Raw genomic sequence first — 26533 nt, forward strand, 5'->3', positions numbered from 1 at the left:
CAGGAGTTGGTGATGGACAGGGAGGCCTGGCGTGCTGCGATTCATGGGGTCACAAAGAGTCAGACATGACTGAGTGACTGAACTGAACTGAAGAGATAATAAAATGCATGAACGGAATAGAGAAAAAATTCACTAAAACATTTTCATCCTTTTTTTTAAATAAATATGTGCAAAAACAGCACATTGGGCATATTTAGCAATGCAAACACAAATAGACTATACTGTTTTTAATATAGAGAAGCAAATATAAGATATAAAATAATAAAATGTAAAGTATGAAATGATCGGTATGATAGGAGATCAATTCTTCAGCGCTCAGCTTTCTTTGTAGTCCAACTCTCACATCCATACATGACTACTGGAAAAACAATAGCTTTGACTAGATGGACCTTTGTTGGCAAAGTAATGTCTCTGCTTTTTAATATGCTGTCTAGTTTGGTCATAGCTTTCTTCCAAGGAGCAAGCATCTTTTAATTTCATGGCTGTAGTCACCATCTGCAGTGATTTTGGAGCCCCCAAAAAATAAAGTGTCACTGTTTACATTGTTTTGCCATCTATTTGGCATGAAGTGATGGGACCAGATGCCATGATCTTAGTTTTTTTTGAAAAGGGAAGTAGATACAAAGAAAAAAAACAAGTATTCCATGGGATAGAAAGAGAATCATGAGATTAGAGCATTGCTGAAATAGAAGCAAAACAATGTTTCAAAACAGAGAGCATGGACAGCAATGTCAAGTGTGCCGTGAGTTTAGAACAAGGGCCCAGACTGGGTAGTGCATTGGCTAGAGAAGTAATCATGTATGGTCTTTAAGATAAGAGCTTAAAATATTGGCCAGCATAGAAATTAGATTTCAAAGAAACAGATGGAACAAAAAAGGGAAAATAATCTTTTAAGACTTGATTTTAAGCAAAGATTTCTTAAATACAGAATCAAAAACACAATCCATAAATTAAAAATTAATAAATTGAACTTCATCAAAATTAAAAATATAAGTTCTTAAAAAAATCATTATTATAGAAATAAAAAGACAAGCTACAGACTGGCAGGGAATATTTGTAAATTCTACATCTAAGAAAGAAATTGTCTTTAAATGATTTGAAGAACATGCCAAATTCAACAATAAGAAAGCAAATAAGCCAAGAGAAAAATGGACAAACCATGGAGCAGTTTCTTCACTAAAGAAAATATAGAGATGGAAAATAAGCAATGCTTATTCTCAAAATCATCAGTCACTAGCAGATTAAAACCACAATGAAATATTACTATATATACTTAATATAATAAATAAAAAATTTACAAGTATGCCTATTGCAAATGTTAGGGAAAAAAAACAAGCACCTTGAATTCTTATACACTACTAGTGGGAATATAACAGTCACTTGGAAAATAGTTGGACAGTTCATTAAAACTTAAACATTGACTATCATATGATTACCTCATTCCATTTCTAAATATCTACCCAAGAGAACTAAGCGCATATGTCCCTTTAAGAACTCACACCCAAATGTTTATAGCATATTTGTGTTTGTAGTTTCCAAAAATTGCATACAACACAATTGTCCATCAATACATGAGTGAATAATCTTGCTGTATTATATCCAGGTCAGGGAACACTACACAGCAATACAAGGAACAAACTACCTCATGGGTGAATCTCAAAACAAGTATACTTAGTAAAATAAAGAAAAAAAACAGAATATATGCATACCATTTTATTTCATGTAATAAAATGTTAGAACATACAAAGTAATCCAAAGGTAGAAGGAAGATAAATGGCTGCCTGGGGATGGGGTAGAGGTGGAGTGAGGTGGAGAGAAATGGGATGGAAGAATACGTGGGACACAAGGAGATTTTGGGGGGACGATCTTGATTTTGGTGTAAACAAAGGTCAAACTTATCAAACCGCACTTTTTAAATATGACCGATTTACTGCACATGAATTATATCAATAAAGTTGATAAAATATATTGACAAAGAGAATAACTAAAACATTTGAATAGAGACACTGTGAGGATTAAATCCGTTAATACATGTAAAACGCATAGAACCATGTAAGGAATGTAATAGTGAAAGTGAAAGCTTCTCAGGTGTCCGACTCTTTGCAACCCTATGTACTATACAGTCCATGGAATTCTCCAGTACCAGAATACTGGAGCGGGTAGCCTATCCCTTCTCCAGTGGATCTTCCTGAACCGGGAACCAAACTTGGGTCTTCTGCATTGCGGGCAGATTCTTTACCAACTGAGCTACCAGGGAAGCCCCAAGAAGGGCTCGGTAAATAGTCGCTATTAAGGTGAAAGGGACACAGCATAACTTAAGCATGAATTGTGAAAGGGGAACCTCCACCTACACTCTCTTTAATACAGGTATGAAAGGGTGTTAACAATTCTCTAACACCATTGAGGGAAAGTTGTTGTCTATGAATAAAGTAGGAATGAGTATAGCAGATTTTGTGCAAATCATGTATAAACCATAGCTTCCACTTCAAGAATATTTTAGTAAAAATTCAGCTGAAAGTAGATTACAGTCTGACGACTTTATCAGTTACCCCAAACTCTATATCTGTTCATTCGTGCATGCTCAGTCATATCCAATTCTTTGTGACCCCATGGACTGTTGCCCGCCAGGCTCCTCTGTCCGTGGAATTTTCCAGGCAAGAATACTGCAGTGAGTCGCCATTTCCTACTCCAGGGAAACTACATCACTTCTTTCAATTGATTATAATTTAGTGATTTTACACAAGGTGCCCAACAGGGGGTGCTAAAGTTAGGACACCTTACTATGTGGCAGATCGCAATGTACTGACTCCAGACAATTAACAGGTTATCTTCTCTATACCATGTTAAGATGAATACTATTCAAGAATATTAGGATGGGAAGGAGAAAAAAAAAAAGCTTGGCAAAAGGGTGTTCCATCCATCTGAATCTCTCTGTCTTCATGTTCTTTTATGTTCCTTGAAAGTTGACCTTCCCTAATTAAAAAAGGGGAGACAGTGAGAAAAGGGTAGAAAGGAGATTCTTACTTAGGTAAAGTTTGCTATTTAATTGATAGAGAAAATCTGGTAATATTTTGTAAATGCTATAACGTCAGTCAGAAATATTTGTTAAGGATCAGCCAAGTTTCTTCACGCCTATTGAGACTAACAATTGCACCTACTTGAATGAGATGTAGTGAGGATTAAATCAGTTAATGCATGTAAAATCAGGCCTGGTATTTAATAAAAGCTCAGTAAATAGTAGCTTGTAAGGGTTCTGCAATATATATGCCGAAAATAAAACAATGTTTTAGAATGCAAAGGAATCTGTATGTGTGTGTGTGTGAATTAGGTGATGAAAATTATACAAATTTAAGACTGAGAGTCTTTGGTTGGTAGGAAAGTGTTTACAAAGACAGGATCTTTTAATTTAATTTGTCTTTTTAATTTAATCTTTTAATTTATCTGAGTTCTAAATGATGGAAAAAAGTAAAGAATTATTCCAAAGGAAGAATGAGATGATGTGAAACATGGAGTAATTAGAGACATGAAGAGAATAGGCAGAATTGATACTGAGGAGAGAGTGAGTCAAGTGTTTGGACAATTCTCTGCAGGCAAAAGAGAGTCACTGACATTTTTGAGTAAGTGAATCACATGAAGAAATTAATTTTAAGGCTGTTAATTTAAATGTAGAATTTAAACTAAAGCGAAGAGAGTAGAGAGAGGAGTCAGTAAGAAATGCACGTATTCACCAACAGGGAACAAAACCCAACTTGAGTGATGGCAGTGATAACAAAAAAAGTAGATGGGTAAAACAACAATTTTGGTGGATCAAGAGAGCAGAGCATTACAATAGGCTTTCCCTCTTACAATTTCATCACAGCAGTCTCTTTTTTTTCAATAGCATGGTTGAAGATATTTATTGTAAAAACTTGATCATACATAAAAGCAGAGGGATAGTGAAGTCCCATATATTGATCACCCAGCTTCAATAATCATCAGTGTTATGAATGCCAATATAGCTTCATCTGTCTCCACCCCTCACCACCCTTTCCCTATGGACTAATTTGAGGCACATTCCAAACATCACATTATTTTAATCTCCAATAACAGCAGTCTCGTCTTGAAATCAGTTACTAGATGACTTTCCCTATAGAACAAAGTCTTAGCTACTTCCTTGACGATTGAATTAGATGAAGCGTGTGAATCCCAGTTTTCTTACTACACCTTGCCCCTAAGAATCTCCTGCTGAAAATACTGTCATCGTTTTTTTCTGTCTTTATGCCTTTTGCCACACCCTGAAGTGTCTCCATCTTTCCCCAGGCCCCTGCCATTTCGTCTCATCCCTCAAAATTGATATCAAAAGCCAACTTTAGGTAAGGCCTACAAACAACATTTGCCCTTCTCTGTAAACGTTTTAGAGCACTTAGCAAACACCGGCATGGACTGTGTATCCATCTCATCTTGTATCCATCTACAAGATCGGATGTCTAGGAGCAAAAATCAATGGTATCTTGACATCATTGTCAGCATCTGTCATGTTTTGCACATACAAGATATTCAATAAATATTTGCTGAATGAATGAATGTGATGTTGTCATTTATTGGCATAGCTTTATTGTTGCAGTGCTCCGAAGAGTCTTTGTGTCTAAGGAAGAGAGAAATTGGGTGTTGCCTTTCCTAGACTAGGAGAGGTAGGGATCCCTAGTTCATTGAAGAAAAAGAAACAAAGTGGGTAAAACTGGAGGAACACACAGAATATCCAGTCCCTCCCTGGGCTCTTGCATCAGAAGAAGAGTCTGAATCATATTTATGGGAGACTGATAATGAGATACCTGTTGTTATGCTCACATGAGCTCTTATTTTGTGGTAAGAGCGTCACTTTCAAATACCACCAGTTTAAGATTTGTTATTAGGGGACAACTTACATTTAAGGCACTCTAATTTTTGAATTCCATGAATATTTCTGCAGTATCATCTACCCACAGTAGAAAAAATGAGAGTCTTGTGGAGGTGTTCTAAAGGAATTAAACCCAAGGTGGCACTCTTTGGAATGGGTTAAGAAACCACCTGCCAATGCAAGAGATGCTAGAGAGTGGGTTTGATCCCTGGGTCAGGAAGACTTCCTGGAGTAGGAAATGGCAAGTGTTCAGTATTCTTGCCTGGAAAATCCCATGGACAGAGGAACCTGGCGGGCTACAGTCCATGGAGTTGCAAAGAGTTGGACATGACTGAGTGACTGAATACACACACACAAGATTCCAAAGTGGGAAAATGAATTATTCTAGTAGAGTGCTTTGCAGTTTATACTTAACTTTTTCTTACATATCAGCATATCCTAAATGAAACTGAAAATAGATATTATTAATATTTCCATTGTTTCAAGAAAGGATATTGATAGCAACTGGGAATTAGAGTGTGCAAATTGCCCAGAGTCACACAGTTAGTGAATGATGGTATCAATGTATCTCTACATACAGTCATATTGGATAATGGGAAATTTAAAAAAAACACATTTTAGGGGTCAAGGACCACAAAACAAATATTAAAACGTTTGACCCTCCTTTGTTCAGATGTTTCTCTTCATATTATTTATGGTAACTTTCTATGTCTCAGGTTTCCTCACATGAATACATGAGATTTTAAAATGTACTGTAAAGACCTGTGAGGATCAATTGACAATTCACCTGTGGTATGCACGCTGCAAGGTGTCGCCCAGAATAGACGCTAGATGAGTGCCAGTTTCCTGTTATTCCACAACCCTTCTCTTCATGGAAAACATTCATGGATGCATACACCAGAAACAACACATACGCACACATACAGACATATTCATGCAAATGCTGGACTAGTACTTATAAAAAAGAAGAGCTGCTATATAGAGCATCGACCTATAAAATTGATAAGCATTCAGTTAAGCATGGCTGTACCTATTACTAATGCCACTCAGCTGATGCATCCAGGATTTCACAAGAGAACTCTTGTGATGTGTACAAACAACATCAAGTGACTGAAGCTGGAAGGGTATGTGTTGGATTGGGTGGCTGAGGGCAGGAGTGGACTCAAACACATCCAGTACAAATCATCAAAGGGTAATGTGCTCTATCCTAAAAATCTGTGATTATTTCTAGTTTGCATAGGACCTCAGAGACTGTACAATTTCTTTTCATATTCCTTTGTGTATTAGTCACTCAGTCCTATCAGACTCTGTGATCCCATGGACTGTAGCCTGCCAGGCTCCTCTGTCTATGGATTTCTGTAGGCAAGAATACTGGCATGGGGAGCCATTCCCTCCTCCAGGGGATCTTTCCAACCTGGGGATTGAACCCAGGTCTCCTGCATTGCAAGCAGATTCTTTACCATCTGAGCCACAAGAGAAGACCTCATATTTCTATCCCTGGTAGTAAAATAACCCTATATGGGCTCACAGAGAAATCAACCTTATATCTCACAGATTCTACTCCAGGATAGAGGGAGAATTAATAAGCCTAGCCATTGAACATAAAAATAGGAGAAAGTGCTGTGATTTACACTGAATTTTTAGGTAAAGGGAATTGAAATTTAAATCCAGTAGATAATTAAAATTTCTGTTAAAATAGCCCTTCGAGCCACTAGATATGCTGGTAAATGAAAAATTCAGTGAGATGGTTGAGATTCAGCAGAATCCTGCATCTTTTGAAACAATTTTTTACCAGAAAATATATCCCAAAATAACCTTTGAAGTATTTGTACTTAGAAAAACTCTGCATTAATTCTGATGCAATTTAAAAGCTTGTATAGCAATTTAAAAGCTCCTCTTTGGATACTGATATCAGAATCAGTGTCAAAAGCAAAACCAAATCCATCTATATATAAATCATTGTGTCTAATTTTTTTAACCAAGTATATTAGTTTTCAGTTGGAATATGACTAACCATGGCATGATAAACCTATAAAAACTATGAAAATTGTCATGTTGGTTGACTTTTTAAAAGAGATTTTGCTTATTTCCTTCTGTTCTCAGTAAGAACCATAATTAAAACTGAGCCCAATTTCCTTCTTGTATTAAGAACACACATAAATCAAACTTTCAACTCGCCTCAGTTTACTTATTTATCAAAACGAATCAAATGAGCATGACTTTTTAAAATAAAGATTTTTCAGTGGGGAGTCACTTTCCGCCAGAGTGCTGAAATAAAGCAAAGGACAATTTTTTTTCACATTGCTATTTCCTATCTTATACTACTTTTAAACACTCTCTACCCCAAATCATGTAGGATTTTTCATTCATTCACAACCTAGTTGCGTTCAAGTGTTTCTTTACTTTTGGCAATTTTCAAAAAGCATAGAATTCCCCTCAAAGAGAGATAATTTGCCAATGTTTCAAAGAAATTCACTACAACTTTTCAGAACAAGAATTCCAAGAGAGGAATTCTAAGAATGTTTATGGAGTTCAGTTCAGTTCGGTTCAGTTGCTCAGTCATGTCTGATTCTTTGTGACCCCATAAACTGCAGCACGCCAGGCCTCCTTATCCATCACCAATTCCCAGAGTCCACCCAAACTCATGTCCACTGAGTCAGTGATGCCATCCAACCATCTCATTTGCTGTCATCCCCTTCTTCTCCTGCCCTCAATCTTTCCCAGCATCAGGGTCTTTTCCAATGAGTAAGCTCTTCACATCAGTTGGCCAAAGTATTGGCGTTTCAGCTTCAACATCAGTCCTTCCAATGAATACCCAGGATTGATCTCCTTTAGGATGGACTGGTTGGATCTCCTTGCAGTCCGAGGGACTCTCAAGAGTCTTCTCCAACACCACAGTTCAAAAACATCAATTCTTCTGCATTCAGCTTTCTTTATGGTCCAACTCTCACATCCATACATGACCACTGGAAAAACCATAGCCTTGACTAGATGGACTTTTGTTGGCAAAGTAATGTCTCTGCTTTTTAACATGCTATCTAGGTTGGTCATAACTTTCCTTCCAAGGATAAAGTGTCTTTTAATTTCATGGCTGCAATCATGATCTGCAGTGATTTTGAAGCCCAGAAAAATAAAGTCAGCCACTGTTTCCCCATCTATTTGCTATGAAGTGATGGGACTGGATGCCATGATCTTAGTTTTTGAATGTTGAGCTTAAAGCCAACTTTTTCACTCTCCTGTTTCATTTTCATCAAGAGGCTCTTTAGTTGTTCTTTGCTTTCTGCCATAAGGGTGATGTCATCTGCATTTCTGAGGTTATTGATGTTTCTCCTGGCAATCTTGATTCCAGCTTGTGCTTCCTCCAGCCCACCATTTCTCATGATGTACTCTGCATATAAGTTAAATAAGTCGGGTGATAATATACAGCCTTGACATACTCTTTTTCCTATTTGGAACCAGTCTGTTGTTCCATGTCCAGTTCTAACTGTTGTTTCCTGACCTGCATACAGATTTCTCAAGAGTCAGGTCAGGTGGTCTGGTATTCCCATCTATTTAAGAATTTTCCACAGTTTATTGTGTTCCACACAGTCAAAGGCTTTGGCATAGCCAATAAAGCAGAAATAGATGTTTTTCTGGCACTCTCTTGCTGTTTTCGATGCTGCCAGCAGATTTTTACAATTTGATCTCTGGTCCCTCTGCCTTTTCTAAAACCAGCTTGAACATCTGGAAGTTCACAGTTCATGTATTGCTGAAGCCTTGCTTGGAGAATTTTAAGCATTACTTTGTTAGCCTGTGAGATGAGTGCAATTATGTGGTAGTTTGAGCATTCTTTGGCAGTGCCTTTCTTTGGGATTGGAATAAAAACTGGCCTTTTCCAGTTGTGTGGCCACTGCTGAGCTTTCCAAATTTGCTGGCATATTGAGTGCAGCACTTTCGCAGCATCATCTTTCAGGATTTGAAATAGCTCAACTAGAATTCCATCAGCTCCACTAGCTTTGTTCTCTTATGGAGTGGCGGTTATAATTGAAATAAGGAAAACGACCTTCAAGATATCTGTCTTGCTTGAGTAATTTAAGGAGCACAGATACTATTAAAATCCAGTCACGCTGCTTTATAGATATCCTTAATCAATGGAAAGCCTTGCAAGGAACATCCAGTTTTATGGGAGGTGGAAGCATCACTTCCTGGACTCTAATGAAGAGTTGTGATGCGGCGTCACACAATGCAGAAGAGTCTGGGCAGAATCACTGCCTTCTTTCGGGGTATATAAGACAGCAAGACGAAGGAGAAACCTGAGACACTCACTTCTTTGCAACTGAGACAACCTGCTCCTGAAACCTCGCCATGTCTTGCCACAACTACTGCTCCGGAAACTACACCTTGGGGTCTCTCAGGAGTCCCTGTCACATTCCTGTCGCCTCCTCCGTCGGCCTCTACACTCCGAGTGTGAGCGTCGGAGATGCTCTCTGCTTGCCCAGTAGCTGTCAGGACCGAACCTGGATCCTGAGCAATGGCCAGGAGACCTGCAGTGAACCTACCAGCTGCCAGCCAGCCAACTGCGAGCCCAGCAGCTGTGAAACTTCCAGCTACCCTTCTTCTGGTTGCTATGTGCCAAGACCCTGCCACGGAACCAGTTTTCCTCCAGCTTCTTCTTACCCCTCTGGATCCTGCCTCTCAGTGTCTTATAGACCGCTGACCTATGTGTCCAGCTGCTTGCGACCCTCGGGCCTTCTCCCTTGTGGATATCGCCCCTCGGGTTCTTTGCCCTGTGGTTTTCATCCCATCAGCATTGTGTCCAGCGGCCTCAGACCTGTGCGCCCTGTCTTCAGTGGATGCCAAACTCTGCCTTATGTGTTCAGTCCTTACCGTCCGTCTTGCTCTACCTAAGGAAGCCTGCAGCTTCTTTATTCCAGGCCAATACTCACCCTGAAGATCCAAGATGAAAATTCGAACTCCACGTGCTTCTGCTCTTTTCCTAGTAGTGACTGCTTTTTCTTGATTTTTCCTGTGCCTGACCCAATGAAAGCTGTTCCTTTCCCATTTTCATCTTTTTTTCATCTCTCCTTAGCATAAAATTATGGTTTGCAATGCTCTTCAGTGTTGATTGGGTGTGGGAAGAATTTATTCGGTTTGGATTATAATAAATGCATTTAAGTCAGAACTAAGAACCTGGTGCTTCAGTTTTTCTTTATTTTAACACATGTGTGACTAACCTCAACTGCCTGCAAGAGAAGTGGCTAGGACTTAGTACACTCAACTATGTGATTTTACCTCACAGTAGTGGACTAGCTTGATGGTTTATTCCTCAAACTGCTTTCTAGATCTCTCTGATCCTACATCCTTAAGAGACCCAAAAACCTTTAGTGGAAGTTATTTTGAAAAGACAAAACTAGGAATGATCTCCCTATATTTCTCTTCCAATGAATATGTCTTGACCAGAACATGCTTTCTAATCGAAAACTGAATGTATTTCACTCTTGCTTAAGCCTTTGATGGCTTCTTATGACTGATTCCTATAAAATGAAAATACAAACTTCTTATTACATTTGTTTGTTGCTTCTTCTTCTTTTTTTTTTTATCATTGACTCTCTCCTTCCCACTTCTTTGGCTTCACTTTTCTTCTCAATCCTGCAAATTTTAAGGTCCAATGATTCTGACATATACACAGCTCCTCAACATGCTAGTTTTTTGTTGTTTTTTTTTAAAGCCTCAACCCTTTTTATGTATGTTATCGACAAGACTAGGATGAACTTCTAATCTATCCACTTTCAAGACTCATACACATTTTTAAAAACACACCCCAACTTTATTAAACTGTTGCTTTATTCAGCTAAATTTTGAATCAGAGGTGAATAAGACAACTTTGGACTATCTCAGTACTTACCAGGAGTCATATACTATGGGACATACCCATATTAAAGGTACAGGTTTTTTCTTCATTCAACATAAATATGTAGAGATACATATTTCAAAAAATAAAATAAGGGACTTCCTTGGAGGTACAGTGGTTAAGACTGTGCTTCCAGTGCAGAGGGCGCTGGTTTGATCCCTGATGAGCAATCAAACCACAACTGGCAACACAAATCACAAACCACAACTGGCAACTACAGATTGGCACTTGCCATGTTGTTGTTCAGTCGCTAAGTTGTGTCTGACTCTTTGCAACCCCATGAACTGCAGCATGCCAGGCTTCCCTGTCCTTCAGTATCTCCTGGAGTTTGCTCAAACTCATGTGCATTGAGTAGGTGATGCCACTTGCCATCTACCACTACAAGGATTAGCTCACATGCTGTTGCAGCTGCTGACCTTCAGTACTCCGGTGGAAGGAGTCCAGGGTGGAGAGAAGGGGTGAGGCACTCTCTTCTTGGAGGGGTGGGGGAGAGAACTGGCCCGATAGGACTTCACATAGCTTGATATTTTCAGGAGCTGTTTTTATGAGCCCAATTTTTATATCTCCCCATATCTAGAAGAGCACTAAAATCCTTCATGGCAATGACTCTTCCTCATGACTAACAGAAATCTTCATGAGACTAGTAGAAACCTTCTGAAAAATATGTACTCCATTGTATGTATTCCCTCTTCACCAAAATTGCATATATACTGACCTTTGCCCCTGCCTCTTTGGAGCAGTTTCTCAGAGCTACGGGAGGTACCGCCTTCCGGGTGCAGTCCTCATTTTGCCCCTAATAAAACTTAACTCGCAGCTCTCATGTTGTGCATTTTTTTAAGTCAACAGAACTAAGATCCACATGCCACAGAACATAGTCATAAATGAATAAATAGTAAAAGTATTGCTTTATCAGCAATCAGAAATATAAATTTAGTAGGTCGGTGAAACTATAAATACATAAGTTGACTAAAAACTAAAGTGTAAAGGCATGAATATTCACCTTTTTGAAGAACTGTAATAGCTAGAAGCTTCATCAATGACAAGCAAGAAGACAGTGATCTCTAGGTACTAACTAGTGGCTGATCCCTTTAGAGAAGGTATATGCCTCTGGTTATCAGAACTCATCTCTCCTATGGACTTTCTGCTGTGCAAGCTGAATGGTGCTTCCTCTTATCACTGTGTTCATACTGCTGTTTCCAATTCCATTCTAGTTCTTACGTGGCCTTGCTTGCCTGACTCTTCTAGATATTTTGAGTCTGTGACATCTGGACCTTTATGCTTTGAAGATGTTCCCAGGCCCTCCATATCCTAATGAATAAATCACAGCTTGACTTAGCCTGTCTTTGATCTCAGACATATTTCTATTGCTGATCTTGTTGGAGTAAATTTTAAAATAATTTTAATGAGATTTTAGTTGAACTTGTAATGGAGCAGGACCCTAGGGGTCTTCCCAGAACAGGCCTTGCCCCATATCCTCTGCCTTACCTCCTCTCTGAAGTACCTAGATAATAGGATTTGATGCACATTTCCTGAGTTGTTTTACAGATGTAAAATAGCTCCCCTCTCCAACAAGTGGAAGATGTTGACTACTTGAGGACCACATAGCCCAAGCCTCCTAAGGACTGCTCATGTTAACCCCTGTGACATCACCCAGCTATCTCACCATCAGACAGTTGTGCACAGGCTGATCACAGACACTGGGACCCTTTTCCCTCACCTGGCTCTTAAAAAAGCTTTGCCAAAACCCTTGGGTGGGATGAGCTCAAGGTATTTTAGGGCATGAGCCACCACGTCTCCTTTCTTGGCTTGTGGCAAATCTTTCTTTGCTCTAAAGTCCAATGTTTTAGTAAGTTTGTCCTCACTTTACATAGGGCACATGAACTTCTGTTAACAAAATGAGACATACAAATGAATTTATACACAGATTATTACTCTACAGATATAGCCTTTGTTCTTATTTCTAACTCATATATTAGTTTTGCCTGTTTTTGACATTAAAAATGAAATTATATAATATCTACCCATTTGTCTCTAGCTTCTTTTATTAAAGATTGTGCTTGTGTGATTTTTCCATGCCGTTAAACATGCCAGTAGTCTGTTTATTTTCCTCTTGTATAATATTCACGATGCTAAAACATCAAAATGCATTTATGCCTTCTGCCGTTGCTGATCAGAAGAGTCGTTTCCAGTTTGGATCTGCTAGAAATAATGTATGAAATACTCTTTTATTCTTGCACATATCTTTTGATATACAAATGGAGGTATTTCTATTGGGTAATATATTTAGGAGTAAAGCTGACAAATTATATGAAATGTACCTGTTCAGCTTTATTTTATACCATGACAAAGTTATGCCCTGTGGTTATACTAATATTGATTTCTTCTCTCAAAAGCATAAGGATTCCAGTTGCTTTACATCCTCATCAATATTTATAATTGTTAGTTCTTTTAAGTTTAGCCATTCTAGTAAATATGTAGTTATAACAAATATTGGTTTTAGTTTGAATTTCCCTGATGACTTATCAGGTTGAGAAAATTTTAAAATCTCTCTTGGCCATTTGAATATCCTTTGTGTGCCTGTGTGTGTGTGCATGTGTGTGTGTGTGTGTGTGCACATGCATGCACAAAGTAGACAGTGAGGTCCTTAGCTCATGGTTTTATTTGATATTTCTGCTTTTAGTATGAGAATAGTTCATTGCATAGTATAGATATTGAGTCTTGTTGAATATACATATTTTTGTTTGTTTGCTTTTAAATATATTCTCCCATATCACTGCTTACCTTTTCGCTTAATTGTGTCTTTAGACTGAAACAGTTTCCTCACTTACAGTTAGTTCAATTTATCAATCTTTTGTCTGTGGATAGTTTTGTTGTTGTTGTTGGTGGGGCGGGGCGGGGGGGCTGGTGCTTCAAAAAGGTGTGCACATCAATGCTCAGTCTCTCAGTCTTGTTCAGCCCTTTGTGACCCCAAGGACTACAGCCTGCCAGGCTTCTCTGTCCATGGTTCAGTAGTCAAGTATATGCCTACCAAGGAGGGCATGCGGGTTTGATCCCTGGGTTGGGAAGATCCCCTGAAGAAGGAAATGGCAGCCTACTTCAGTATTCTTGCCTGGGAAAACCCATGGACAAAGGAACCTGGCAGACTACTGTTCATGGGGTTGCAAAGAGTTGAACACAACTTAGTGACTAAACAACAACAGCAACTATATCGTAACTTTATAAAAATGCTTTCCCTCCAACATTTAAATATGCTCTCAGTGTAAAATGACGTGTGTGTGTGTGTGTGTTTGTGTGCATGTCCTGAGGGTCAAATTCCATTTGATCCAGCCCCATCTCCCCCAAACTTGCTTCATTTCCTACTACAGTTCAGTGCCCTTAGGACATAAATCAAGTACCTATATACGGGTGTGCTAATATCTAAACTCTTTGTTCTGTTCTATTCACCACTTGTCTATTATTCCATCAATGTCATGCTTAATTTTTCATTGTTTTATTTGTATTTCTGAGCTCTTCTCCAGAAGCTCTTTGAAGTTTCATTTTGGTTAATATATGGTTAGTGGTTTAGTCGCTAAGCTAGGTCTCACTCTTATGACCCTATGGACAGTAGCCTGCCAGGCTCCTCTGTCCAAGGGATTCTTCAGGCAAGAATACTACAGTGGGTTGCCGTTTCCTTCTCCAGGGGATCTTCCCAACCCAGGAATTGAACCCAGTCTCCTGCATTGTAGGCAGATTCTTTACCAACTGAGCTACGAAGGAAGTCTAATATATGGCTAAGATCTCCATAAAATTTAGTTGATTTGAGTTTAAGTAAATTCTGTTTTTGGAGAAGGAAATGGCAACCACTCCAGTATTCTTGCCTGGAGAATCCCGGGGACAGAGGAGCCTAGTGGGCTGCCATCTATGGGATCGCACAGTCAGACACGACTGAAGTGACTTAGCAGCAGTAGCAGCAAATTATGTTTTAGATCAGATGGTAATGAAATCGAGGGAAAGAAGTATTCAATTTAGGATAGTACTAATGAGAAATTCTATATATTATATGTTTTTTTCATTTGGAGTTTTATTCTGTGTGTCTGAAGACAAATATTCATTTCTCATCTCCTCATAGTTCACAATTCTAAGAGCTGGAAATTAAGGGAAATTTAATATCCAATATTCCATGACTAGACAGGACCTGCTGATAGCTATACATTAATCCACATGTGATAATTTTCTGTTGCCAGTTGTGGTTCTTTTTCTTATTTAATTAATTTAATTACCTTAATATCTAGTAAGATAGTAATAATTGTTCCTAATTTAGCCAAGATCATACAGATTATAAGTTACTAATCTGAGATTTATTTCCAAATTGTCTCAAAATTTGTTTCTTTAGTGAACTACATTGTGATTATAGTTCAAAAATGTGTTTACTTTAGCCAATTAATTCCATATCAATATATTGTTGCTCTTATTATTTAGTCACTAAGTTGTGTCTGTAGTGATGCTTCCTAAGGTCCACTTGACTTCACATTCCAGGATGCCTGGCTCTAGGTGAGTGATCACACCATTGTGATTATCTGGATCGTGAAGATCTTTTTTGTACAGTTCTTCTGTGTATTCTTGCCACCTCTTCTTAATATCTTCTGCTTCTGTTAGGTCCATACAATTTCTGACCTTTATTTAGCCCACCTTTGCATAAAATGTTCCCTTGGTTTCTCTAATTTTCTTGAAGAGATCTCTAGTCACTACAAACAAAGCTAGTGGAAGTGATGGAATTCCAGTTGAGCTATTTCAAATCCTGAAAGATGATGCTGTGAAAGTGCTGCACTCAATATGCCAGCAAGTTTGGAAAACTCAGCAGTGGCCACGGGACTGGAAAAGGTCAGTTTTCATTCCAATCCCAAAGAAAGGCAATGCCAAAGAATGCTCAAACTACCACACAATTGCATTCATCTCACACGATAACAAAGTAATGCTCAAAGTTCTCCAAGCCAAGCTTCAGCAATACGTGAACCATGAACTAACAGATGTTCAAGCTGGTTTTAGAAAAGGCAGAGGAACCAGAGATCAAATTGCCAACATCTGCTGGATCATCAAAAAAGCAAGAGAGTTCCAGAAAAACATCTATTTCTGCTTTATTGACTATGCCAAAGCCTTTGACTGTGTGGATCACAATAAACTGTGGAAAATTCTGAAAGAGATGGGAATACCAGACCACCTGACCTGCCTCTGGAGAAACCTATATGCAGGTCAGGAAGCAACAGTTAGAACTGGACATGGAACAACAGACTGGTTCCAAATAGGAAAAGGAGTACATCAAGGCTGTATATTGTCACCCTGCTTATTTAACTTATATGCAGAGTACATCATAAGAAATGCTGGGCTGGAGGAAGCACAAGCTGGAATCAAGATTGAGTGGAGAAGTATCAATAACCTCAGATAGGCAGATGATACCACCCTTATGGCAGAAAGTGAAGAAGAACTAAAGAACCTCTTGATGAAAGTGAAAGGGGAGAGTGAAAAAGTTGGCTTAAAGCTCAACATTCAGAAAATGAAGATCATGGCATCTGGCTCCATCACTTCATAGCAAATAGATGGGGAAACAGTGGAAACATTGGCAGACTTAATTTTTGGGGGGTCCAAAATCACTGCAGATGGTGATTGCAGCCATGAAATTAAAAGGCACTTGCTCCTTGGAAGAAAAGCTATGACCAACCTAGACAACATTACTTTGCCAACAAAGGTCCGTCTAGTCAAAGCTGTGGTTTTTCCAGTGGTCATGTATGGATGTGAGAGTTGGACTATACAGAAAGCTGAGCACTGAAGATTTGATGCTTTTGAACTGTGGTGTTGGAGAAGACTGTTGAGAGTCCCTTGAACTGCAAGGAGATCCAACCAGTCCATCCTAAAGGAGATCAGTCCTGAGTGTTCATTGGAAGGACTGATGAAGCTGAAACTCCAGTCCTTCAGCCACCTGATGCAAAGAGCTGACTCATTTGAAAAGACTCTGATGCTTGGAAAGATTGATGGCAGGAGGAGAAGGGGACAACAGAGGATGAGATGGTTGGATGGCATCACGGACTCAATCGACATGAATTTGAGTAAACTCTGGGAGTTGGTGATGGACAGGGAGTCCTGTTGTGATGCAGTCCATGGGTCACAAAAAGTCGGACACAACTGAGTGACTGAATTGAACTGAACTGAAGTTGTGTGCAAATCTTTTGTGACCCATGGAGTGTAGTCCTTCCAGGCTCTTCTGTCCATGGGATTTTCCAGGCAAGAATAGTGGAGTGAATTGCCATTTCCTCCTCCAGGGGATCCTCCCAACCGAGGGTCTGAACCCAGGGATAGAACCCATATCTCCTGTATTGCAGGCAGATTCTTTACCATTGAGCCACCTATTAGTTGTTATTTACTGACTTCTAGCTCACTCCAGTACTTCACTTTACCTTTCACTTTCATACATTGGAGAAGGAAATGGCAACCCACTCCAGTGTTCTTGCCTGGAGAATCCCAGGGACAGGGGAGCCTGGTGGCCTGCCGTCTATGGGGTCGCACAGAGTCAGACACAACTGAGGTGACTTAGTAGCAGCAGCTTCACAAGTATATTTCCTGTGGCTTAAATAAATGGAGGATAAATGAGGTCTTTATTTTTTTTTAATTATTAATATATAAGCACCAATGGCTATGGTTTTTCCTGTGGTCATGTATGGATGTGAGAGCTGGACTGTGAAGAAGGCTGAGTGCCAAAGAATTGATGCTTTTGAACTGTGGTGTTGGAGAAGACTCTTGAGAGTCCCTTGGACTGCAAGGACATCCAACCAGTCCATTCTGAAGGAGATCAGCCCTGGGATTTCTTTGGAAGGAATGATGCTAAAGCTGAAACTCCAGTACTTTGGCCACATCATGCGAAGAGTTGACTCATTGGAAAAGACTCTGATGCTGGGAGGGATTGGGGGCAGGAGGAGAAGGGGACGACAGAGGATACGATGGCTGGATGGCATCACTGACTCGATGGACGTGAGTCTGGGTGAACTCTTGGAGTTGGTGATGGACAGGGAGGCCTGGCGTGCTGCGATTCATGGGGTTGCAAAGAGTCAGACACGACTGAGCAACTGATCTGATCTGATCTGCTGATTTTGATTAACCCTGTGGATATAGTTTTGTTCAAGCTGGCTATCAGAACTCTGCCTACCTTCTGTCAAACCATGAACTCAGATAATATATATTGCCCTTCTTTAATGAACTCTAATCAAGAAAGCATGTTGGGACTCCATTGTAAACAGTCATGAAGCATTATCCCTGGAGTTCAGAATCAAACAGAATCATCTTGTTCTTTATCTTGCCTAAGATAGACTAGAGACAATGAAACATTTAAACTTGAATAACAACCAGGTTAGACCCTAAAGCAGCAAGCATAAAGGAAAAACATTCGGGGTTAGTCTAACAGATTGTTCAGATATTTTGAGCTGAGATTTTGGAATCTGAGTCTTTACTCAAAGCCTAATTCTGAAAAATCACTCCTCGATATAAAGAGTATTTATTTCTTCTCCACAGAGATATAATTTTTCTTAGTTACATTGTCTAGAAACTGGAGAAGGTGAAGCTGCTGGGAGTGACTCTGAAGGAAAGCATGGACTTTCATTTTCAGCTTCAACATGTAAAGAGATTAGAAATCACTACTTTGGTCTAAAACAATAAAAAGTTGGACAACTTGAAAATTGGTGCATTTTCCTGAAACCATCAGAGAGCTGAATTTGCAGGCAAACTGTCCCCTCAAAATTTGGAGGAAGAGAATCTAGTGAGTCTAGAGAATCATACCTAAATACTGCTTGCGTGAAACCATACTCTTGTAGAAACTCAAGAATTCTGCGGACTTCCTTGGGGTTGAGTGTGAAGTAGCATGAGGATGTGAACCTCCTGCAAACCTCAGATTTAAGAATGCCTCACACTTCATCACTTTTACCTCCAGGAACCCCACCAGGTTCTCCTGACAAAGAACTAAGAAGTTTTCCTCACAGACATGCCAGGAGAAGGGGAGGCTTAATCCTAGTGAAACACACATAAAGCCACCTCTTCCATTATAAATCCCCATTCTCCAAGGAGTTGGAGGGGGTGGAGGGGAACTTCACTAGAGCTTTATCCAACCTGAAGAAAGAATACTTCTCGCTCTCTAGCCATCCACTAGCTTTCCTATTTAACCTAAGTGGTGGAGAAGAGACTCAGAAACTAGAAACACTTGTGAATGAGAAGCTTAGGGTCACTGGTCCACTAAAAGGTTGGGATTTAATTATAAGGCTATAGAAAGCTTCTTCTCTCCTACACTTCACCAACATACCCATGGGGCTCCAGCTTAATAACAGTGGATCACAGTTTTGAAGAGGTGCATGGTGCAGCTTCTCTCTAAGGAGGAGGTCATAAGACAGCCCAAAGCCAAAAAGAGGGGGCGAAAAAAAAAGATACTAGAGAAACCTGAAGGCTTTGATACCTGTAACTACGCCTACCAGGGACCTCTGTCAAATGGAATTCTCCAAGCAAGAACACTGGGAGTCAGTTGCCACGCCCTTTTCCATGGGATCTTCCCAACCCAGGATCAAAGCTGTGCCTCCTGGGTCTCCTGCACTGCAGGTCAATTCTTTATCTACAGAGCCATTTGGGAAGCCCAGAACTACAGTACAGCAAATGTCAAACAATAGCCCAGGTCTTAGCCAAATTAGCTGCAAATCTCACCCTGAGGGTCTGTTCACTTCAGTTCTTATCATTCTATACACATCTGACTTTCAACAAAGTTATGAGGTACATTGGAAAATGATATTAAAAAAAATGGTCTCTAGAGAACAAATAAGCATCAAAGTCAGATTCAGATGTGATGTAGATATTAGAATCATCAGATAGGAAATTAAAAATACCTCTGATAATTAGATTCAGAGTTTTAATCTAATTAAGGTAGACAACATACAAGAAATGGCTAATGTTAACACAGAAATAGAAATTTGAAGAAAGAATAAAAATCCTAGAAATCAAAACTATTATAACAGAAATGAAGAATGCCTCTGATTATCTCATTAGTAGACAAGATATGGCCAAGAAAGAATCAATGAGTGTGAATATGGATCAATAGAAACTTCCCAAACTGAAATGCAAAGAGGGAAAACAAATGGGAAAAAAGTAGGACACAGAGCAGAGCATCTAAGAACTGAGGGGAAATGTCAAAACACAAGGACAATCAACCCTGAATATTCACTGGAAGGACTGAGGCTGAAGCTGAACCTCCAATACCTTGGCCACCTGATATGAAGAACCAGCTCCTTGGAAAAGACCCTGATGCTGGGAAAGACTGAAGGCAAAAGGAGTAGAGGGCAGCAGAGGATAAGATGGGTGAATTGCATCACTGATTCAAGGGATATGGACTTGGAGATGGTCCATATCTCCAGGAGATATGGAGATGGTCCAGGGACAGGGTGACCTGTGTGTGCTGCAGTCCACGGGGTTGGACTGGGAGATGGTCAGGGACAGGGAGACCTGGTGTGCTGCAGTCCACGGGGTTGCAAAGAGTCGGACAAGACTTAGTGATGGAACAACAATATATTTGTAATTGGAATAAAGAAGAAAAAAAAGTAGAAGAAATAACTGAAGCAATAATGACTAAGAACTTTCAAATTTAATGACAACATCAAATCACTGATTTAGAAAGTTTGGAGAACACCAAAGAGGATTAAAAACTAAGCCAAAACAAAACAAGCATTATACCTACTCATGTCATATTCAAACTTCAGGAAAACAAAGACAATGTGAAATCTTGGGGAAAAAAAATACAGATGAAAAAGAACATAAGAACATTATCTATATAGGAAATAGGAAAAGAAATACAGAGCTATCAGAAATCATACAGCCAAGAAGAGAGTGGACTGGAATATTTAAAATGTTGAAAGAAAACAAAACAAAACAATCCCACAAACCAAGAATCTTCTATGCAGTAAAATTATCCTTCACTTGTGAGTGAAGAAGAATAAAGATTTTCTCTGACAAAACCTGGGGAATCCATTGCCAAAAGACCACCTCCACAAGAAATGTTAAAAGTTTTTTTTTTAGGGAAAAGGAAATTATATATGTTAGAAGCTCAGCTGCTCATAAAGAAAGGATGAATATTGGAGAAAAAAGCTCTTTAATTTTCCTTAGTCTTATTTAATCTAAAAGAAATGTTTACAGTAGCAGGACTACTTAATATTTGTCCCCTTCATCATTTAAATTATTAAACCAGTCTCTTGCTTTGTTTTTATTTTGTGGATTTCTTGAAATGATTGAAAAAAATCAATTTAAATTAAAAAAAAAACCTGTTTCAGATTTACAACCAAATAAATATTTTAGTGTATCATTTGATTAATATATCTTCATAATTTGTAGTTATTTTAGTGTGCATAATCATTCAGTAAATAATTAGGATTCTCTATTATGTGTCAAGGGGCCTTCCCTGGTTTCTAAGCAGCAAAGAATCTGCCTGCAGTGTAGAAGATATACATTCGATCCCTGGCTTGGGAAGATCCCCTGGAGGAAGGCATGCAATCCACTCCTGTATTCCTGCCTGGGAAATCACATGGACAGAGGAGCCTGGTGGGCTACAGTCCATGAGGTCACAAGAGTTGTATAAGACTTAGCAATGGAGCCAGCACCTCTATTATGTGTCAATTTCTGTAAAGAGGAATGAAGACATGGTGATATACAAGACAGATATTATCCGTTCCTTTACAGAGGTACACGTTATCTGGGGGAATAATAGAAAATAAAGAGTAAACACTGATAAAGATGCAATGCTATTAGAGTGTGTAAGGTAATATAAAGGGAGTGAAAAGCATACAGGAGGAGATGATAGCTGCTTTCAACAAGGTCAGAGGCATCTTGTCATTTAAAGAATGACCTGCAAACTGGAACTAGAAAGATTAGAGGGAGAGCATCCTGTGACAAACTGAAGCAGGTGTTTTAGGCAGGGAGAACAAGATCAAAGGCACAAACCTGGAGAGTTTTCAGAACAAGAGGAGACTGGTGTGACTGGAGGGTTGAGTGAGCTGAGAGCAGTGTCAGAATTGACCAATATATTTAATGTATCAGACACTCTTGCCAACAACAGGGTCATCGAATATCTCAGGTACATTTAAAATGTATTTAGCAAGCATTGGTCATTTTCCAAGAACAGAGTAAATATAGCCAGATGGGTGTCCAACTCGAGGTGCATATCTCCCCTATACTTATCATGAGTCATAGCATCTTGTCGAGACAGTAAGATTCAAAGTGGCTTATATTACATAAGAAAGAATGATACTCTCACAAGATTATTTTTTAAATTAATTTTACTGGAGTAGAGCTGATTTAAAATGTGTTGGCTTCTGCTGTACAGAAAAGTGAACTTGTCATACATATACATATATCCAGTCTTTTATTTCAGATTATTTTCTGATATAGATCACTAAAGAGATTGAGTAGTATTCCCTGTGTTATACAATAGGTCCTTATTCATTATCTATTTCATATAAAGTATGTATATATGTCAATCGCAATTTTTACCCCCTCCACCAGTAACTGTAAGTTTCGTTTCTACATCTGTGATCCTATTTTGTGACCCTACATGTGTGAACTTATTTTGTAATAAGTTTATTTGTACCATTTGTTTTGATTCCACATACAAGTGATATCACACATCTGTCCTCTGTTTGACTTCAGTCAGTGTGGCTATCTCTAGGTCCATCCATGTTGCTGCACATGGCATTATCTCATTCTTTTTTACGAACAAGTAATATTCCATTTTATATATATGTACCACATGTTTATCCATTCGTCTGTTGATGGACATTTAGATTGCTTTCATATCCTGGAAGATGATCTTTAAAAATAACTTGTAGCCATACATTTTAGTATTTGTTAGTCAGTCATTAATCTAATGTTTTATTTGTGTAGCTCTAGGTTTGACTTAAAATTTTGTAAGGTACGTACTTCTGAGGAAGAGAAGTAGGAAGTCTGGGAAGAAGTTGTTTATGACATGTCAGCAGCTGTGCAGGGACAAGCAACCATATTCTCCTCTAGATGCTTTAACATCGTCCATTACTTCCATTCATGCATTTATTTCATCAGCTGGATAAACATAGAACAGAAGATCTTAAATTTTCAGATTACTCCTTTGGAGCTATTATGTGACAGAAAAATATATAATGAGGGCATATGGCAACCCACTCCAAGATTCTTGCCATGGACAGAGGAGCCTAGGAGGTTAAGTCCATAGGGTTATAAAGAGTCAGACACTACTGAAGCAACTTCACATACACATACACATAACTCTCGAACCAATAAGAACAAGAAGCGTAGCAAATCTGAGATCATAGTACAAGATAAGGAAGTGCTGTTCGTAGCCAAGTAAGGAAATATAGTGATTTTTTCCTCACAATGTTCATTATCTTCCAAATGTGACTATTGTGGTTATTGACCTTCAGTAGAAAGCTACTTAACCAATATCTTAACAAACATTTTGCTCATTTTTTGAAGGTTAAAAAATTACAAAAATATATTTTGAGATGTCAAAGTAACCCTAATTGTAAATTTCAAAACAAATACTTAAAAGAAAATGTTTTTAATTTTGTAACTTTTCTGATATATTTGCCATGACAATACTTAAATATTTGCTTTATATTTTTCAAGGTTCAAGGACTTTCATTCTCGCAAATCACTTGGATAGTTCTGCTGTTTTTTTTTACTGTATGCATTACATTTTTATATAGAAAATTGCTCAGCATATTTCAATGCACTCTTTGGTCATTTCTTATGTCATTATCAATAATATGTTCACCATGATCTTTTTTCTATTTTTTGTTGTGTATATAGATTGGGAAATCAACCCTGAATACTAATGATGAAGCTGAAACTCCCAACACTTAGGCCACCTGATACGAAGAGCCAACTCATTGGAAAAGACCCTGATGTTGGGAAAGATTAATGGCCAAAGGAGAAGAGGGCAGCAGAGGTTGAGGTGGTTGGATGGCATCACCAATTCAACGGACATGAACTTGGTTGAACTCTGGGAGATAGTGAGGGACAGGGAAGCTGGTGAGCTGCAGTCCACAGGGTAGAAAAGAGTCAGACATGAATTGAACAACAGCAAAATAGATTCTCAAGCTTCACAGGTAAATCCAACTGCCAAAGTAGGAGACACAGAAGATGCAGGGTTGATCCCTGGGCCAGGAAGATCCCCTGGAGAAGGAAATGGCAACCCACTTCAGTACTCTTGCCTGGAGAACTCCATGGACAAAGGAGCCTTGCGGGCTACAGTTCATGGGGCTGCAGAGTTGGACACGACTGAGGCACTGAATTTGCACTCATATAGATTCTCAATGTTTGGGTTGTACATTGAAAGGAAAGCAGGTTGCTTGATCTCCTACTTATCTATTAGTAGCTTGAGCTTAGAAATATTTAAAAATGAAAACTAAACATCTACTTACAAAATACGTGAGGGTATTTGTCCTCTGAGGTGTCTAGCAATGCTCTTTTAAAGTGCGATTCATTAGGAATAATCCTATGGATTAGGGAAAGCTTCTATGTCCTATGCATACAGTAATACTTTTATATTGTGGAAAATAGTGAATTTTTCCAAATGGGCGAGTGCCCTTTATGTGACATCTGGACCTCCAGGATGTCGTGAGAAGGCAGTTTACTGCCCACGAGGAATGCACATAATGTGTCACATGTGAAAACAAAACAAAACAAAAAAGCTGCTAGTGAAAGGCTGTAGGATGAACTTACAGGAGCTCTTCCAAGGGCATTTAAGAGCTTCGCATATACTACTCATAGCTCAGTTGGTAAAGATGACCCACTCCAGTAGTATTCTGGCCTAGAGAACTCCATGGACTGTGTATTCCATGGGGTTGCAAGGAGTTGGACACGTCTGAGTGAGTTTCACTTTCCCATCATGGTATATAGATTAGTCAATCAGCTGGAATTTTTCAACATTAGAGAACTAATCCAAAAAAACCTTAATCTAATTGGGCTTGCCAGGTGGCTCAGGGGTGAAAAATTCAGCTGCCAAGCAGGAGACCCAAGTTTGACCCATGAGTCAGGAAGATCCCCTGGAGGCGGAAATGGCAACCTACTCCTGTATTCTTGCCTGAGAATTCCCATGGACAGAGGAGCCTGACGGGCTACAGTCGATGGGGTTGCAAGAGTCAGACACAACTTATCGACTAAACAACAACAACAACAACAATGACAGCAAATCTAATCATTGGATCATTAAACTCTGTGATCCTCAAAAATGTAATCCTACTCAGAATGTTCCCAAAAGGTTATGTGTGTGGTCTGCTGCTCATAGCCAGTAGACAGGCCAGATTGGTGGAAAGGAAAGCTGGCTTTATTTCAAATGCCAGCTGCCTGACGGGGAGGGTAAGGACATCTGTACAAAGGCCAACTGTCCCTCCATCCCTGACAAGCGGGAGGTGGGAGTTTTTATAGACAGAGTGCGGGAGTAGGGCTACATGCAGAAATAGCACAGTCATCTTCCCACTGGTCGTCAGTGGTCTGACCAGCGTCATCTTGGTTGCTTTAGGTACAGTTAATCTTCAGTTCCAGGGCCCACTGGTTCCCATTTTCTTTGTGGCCAATTTTCAGAATTGTGGCAGCTCATGTCCTGGGTTTCCTGGGTGGCTCAGAGGCACAGAATCTGTCTGCAATGAAGGAGACTCTGGTTCCATCCCTAGGTCAGGAAGATGCCCTGGAGAAGGGCATGGCAACCCAGTCCAGTACTCTTGCCTGGGAAATCCCATGGACAGAGGAGCCTGGCAGGCTACAGTCCATTGGGTCACAGAGAGCTGGACACGACTGAAGTGACAGCACAGAAAGCAAAGCTCAGGTGCCGGGTACAATCTGGTCATCATGTAGTTAACTTTTCCACCTAGTGTTTTAGTATCTATAAGACAGCTCACAGGATATGGCTCAGAATATTATCTACAGCCCTTGAGTAAGAACTAAAGGTCTTTGACTAGCTTAGTTAGTTAGTTCAGTCGCTCAGTCATGGCTGACTCTTTGCGACCCTGTGGACTGCAGCATGCCTGGCCTCCCTACCCAGCACCAACTATGCCTAGTGACTACATTATTATTATTTAGTCTCCTTTGACTGTTTTCCTTTGCTTCTGTATTTCTCACTTCTCTGATTAAACTTATTCTTTGCATAAAGTTTTCCACAAACAAAAATCAGGCAGTAAACATTGTGTGTGGGAGGGGTGATGTGGCAAGGGCTATAGAGTCTTGCTTCATGTCAAGAAAATTTCTTAAAGAGCCATGTAAATTCATGTAAATGAGAACTTAATAGGAAACACCATATTATTATTTAATGCCTTATTACAGAACTTACAATACTGTCAAGTTTTTAAAGCTTTACTTGTGCAATATCGAACAAATGATGTTTTGTTTTCTTAATTACAGCCATGCTGATCAGCTCTATCACAACATGTAAACCAAATTATTTAGAAAAATGTAACACATTTTTTGAACAGAAACTGTTACATTCAAATGATCCTAGGAAATAGGCCCACATGAAATTTAGACCAATAGAAAATTAAATCATGGCATTATGGGGCCTCATACTTTCATATGCACAAGTCTTGGTAATCATGTTTTAAACATTTCTTTGACTCTAATCAGCTGATTTTAGACATGAATTTGTAAAGTTTCCTAACTCATAGTGAGCACTGGATCACAGGTGTTTTATTTGTATTTCCTCTACAATTGCCTTATTTTCTTATCTAAAGTCCAGA

The 26533-nt window shown here is 39.2% G+C and overlaps 1 protein-coding gene across 1 annotated transcript; it reads left to right on the plus strand.

Annotated features, from left to right (window-relative positions):
* The first annotated feature begins 9220 nt into the window (after positions 1-9220).
* KRTAP26-1 (keratin associated protein 26-1) lies at positions 9221-9763 on the plus strand. The gene has a single exon (XM_019967216.2). It carries the CDS (start codon positions 9221-9223, stop codon positions 9761-9763), a length of 543 nt encoding a protein of 180 aa, XP_019822775.1.
* The last annotated feature ends 16770 nt before the right edge of the window (positions 9764-26533 follow it).

This window comes from Bos indicus, chromosome 1, assembly GCF_029378745.1.
Source record: "Bos indicus isolate NIAB-ARS_2022 breed Sahiwal x Tharparkar chromosome 1, NIAB-ARS_B.indTharparkar_mat_pri_1.0, whole genome shotgun sequence".
Classification (NCBI taxonomy): Eukaryota; Metazoa; Chordata; class Mammalia; order Artiodactyla; family Bovidae; genus Bos; species Bos indicus.

Excerpts from the sequence above, each read along its gene's own strand:
- KRTAP26-1 (XM_019967216.2), top strand. The coding sequence starts at position 9,221 with ATGTCTTGCCACAACTACTGCTCCGGAAACTACACCTTGGGGTCTCTC.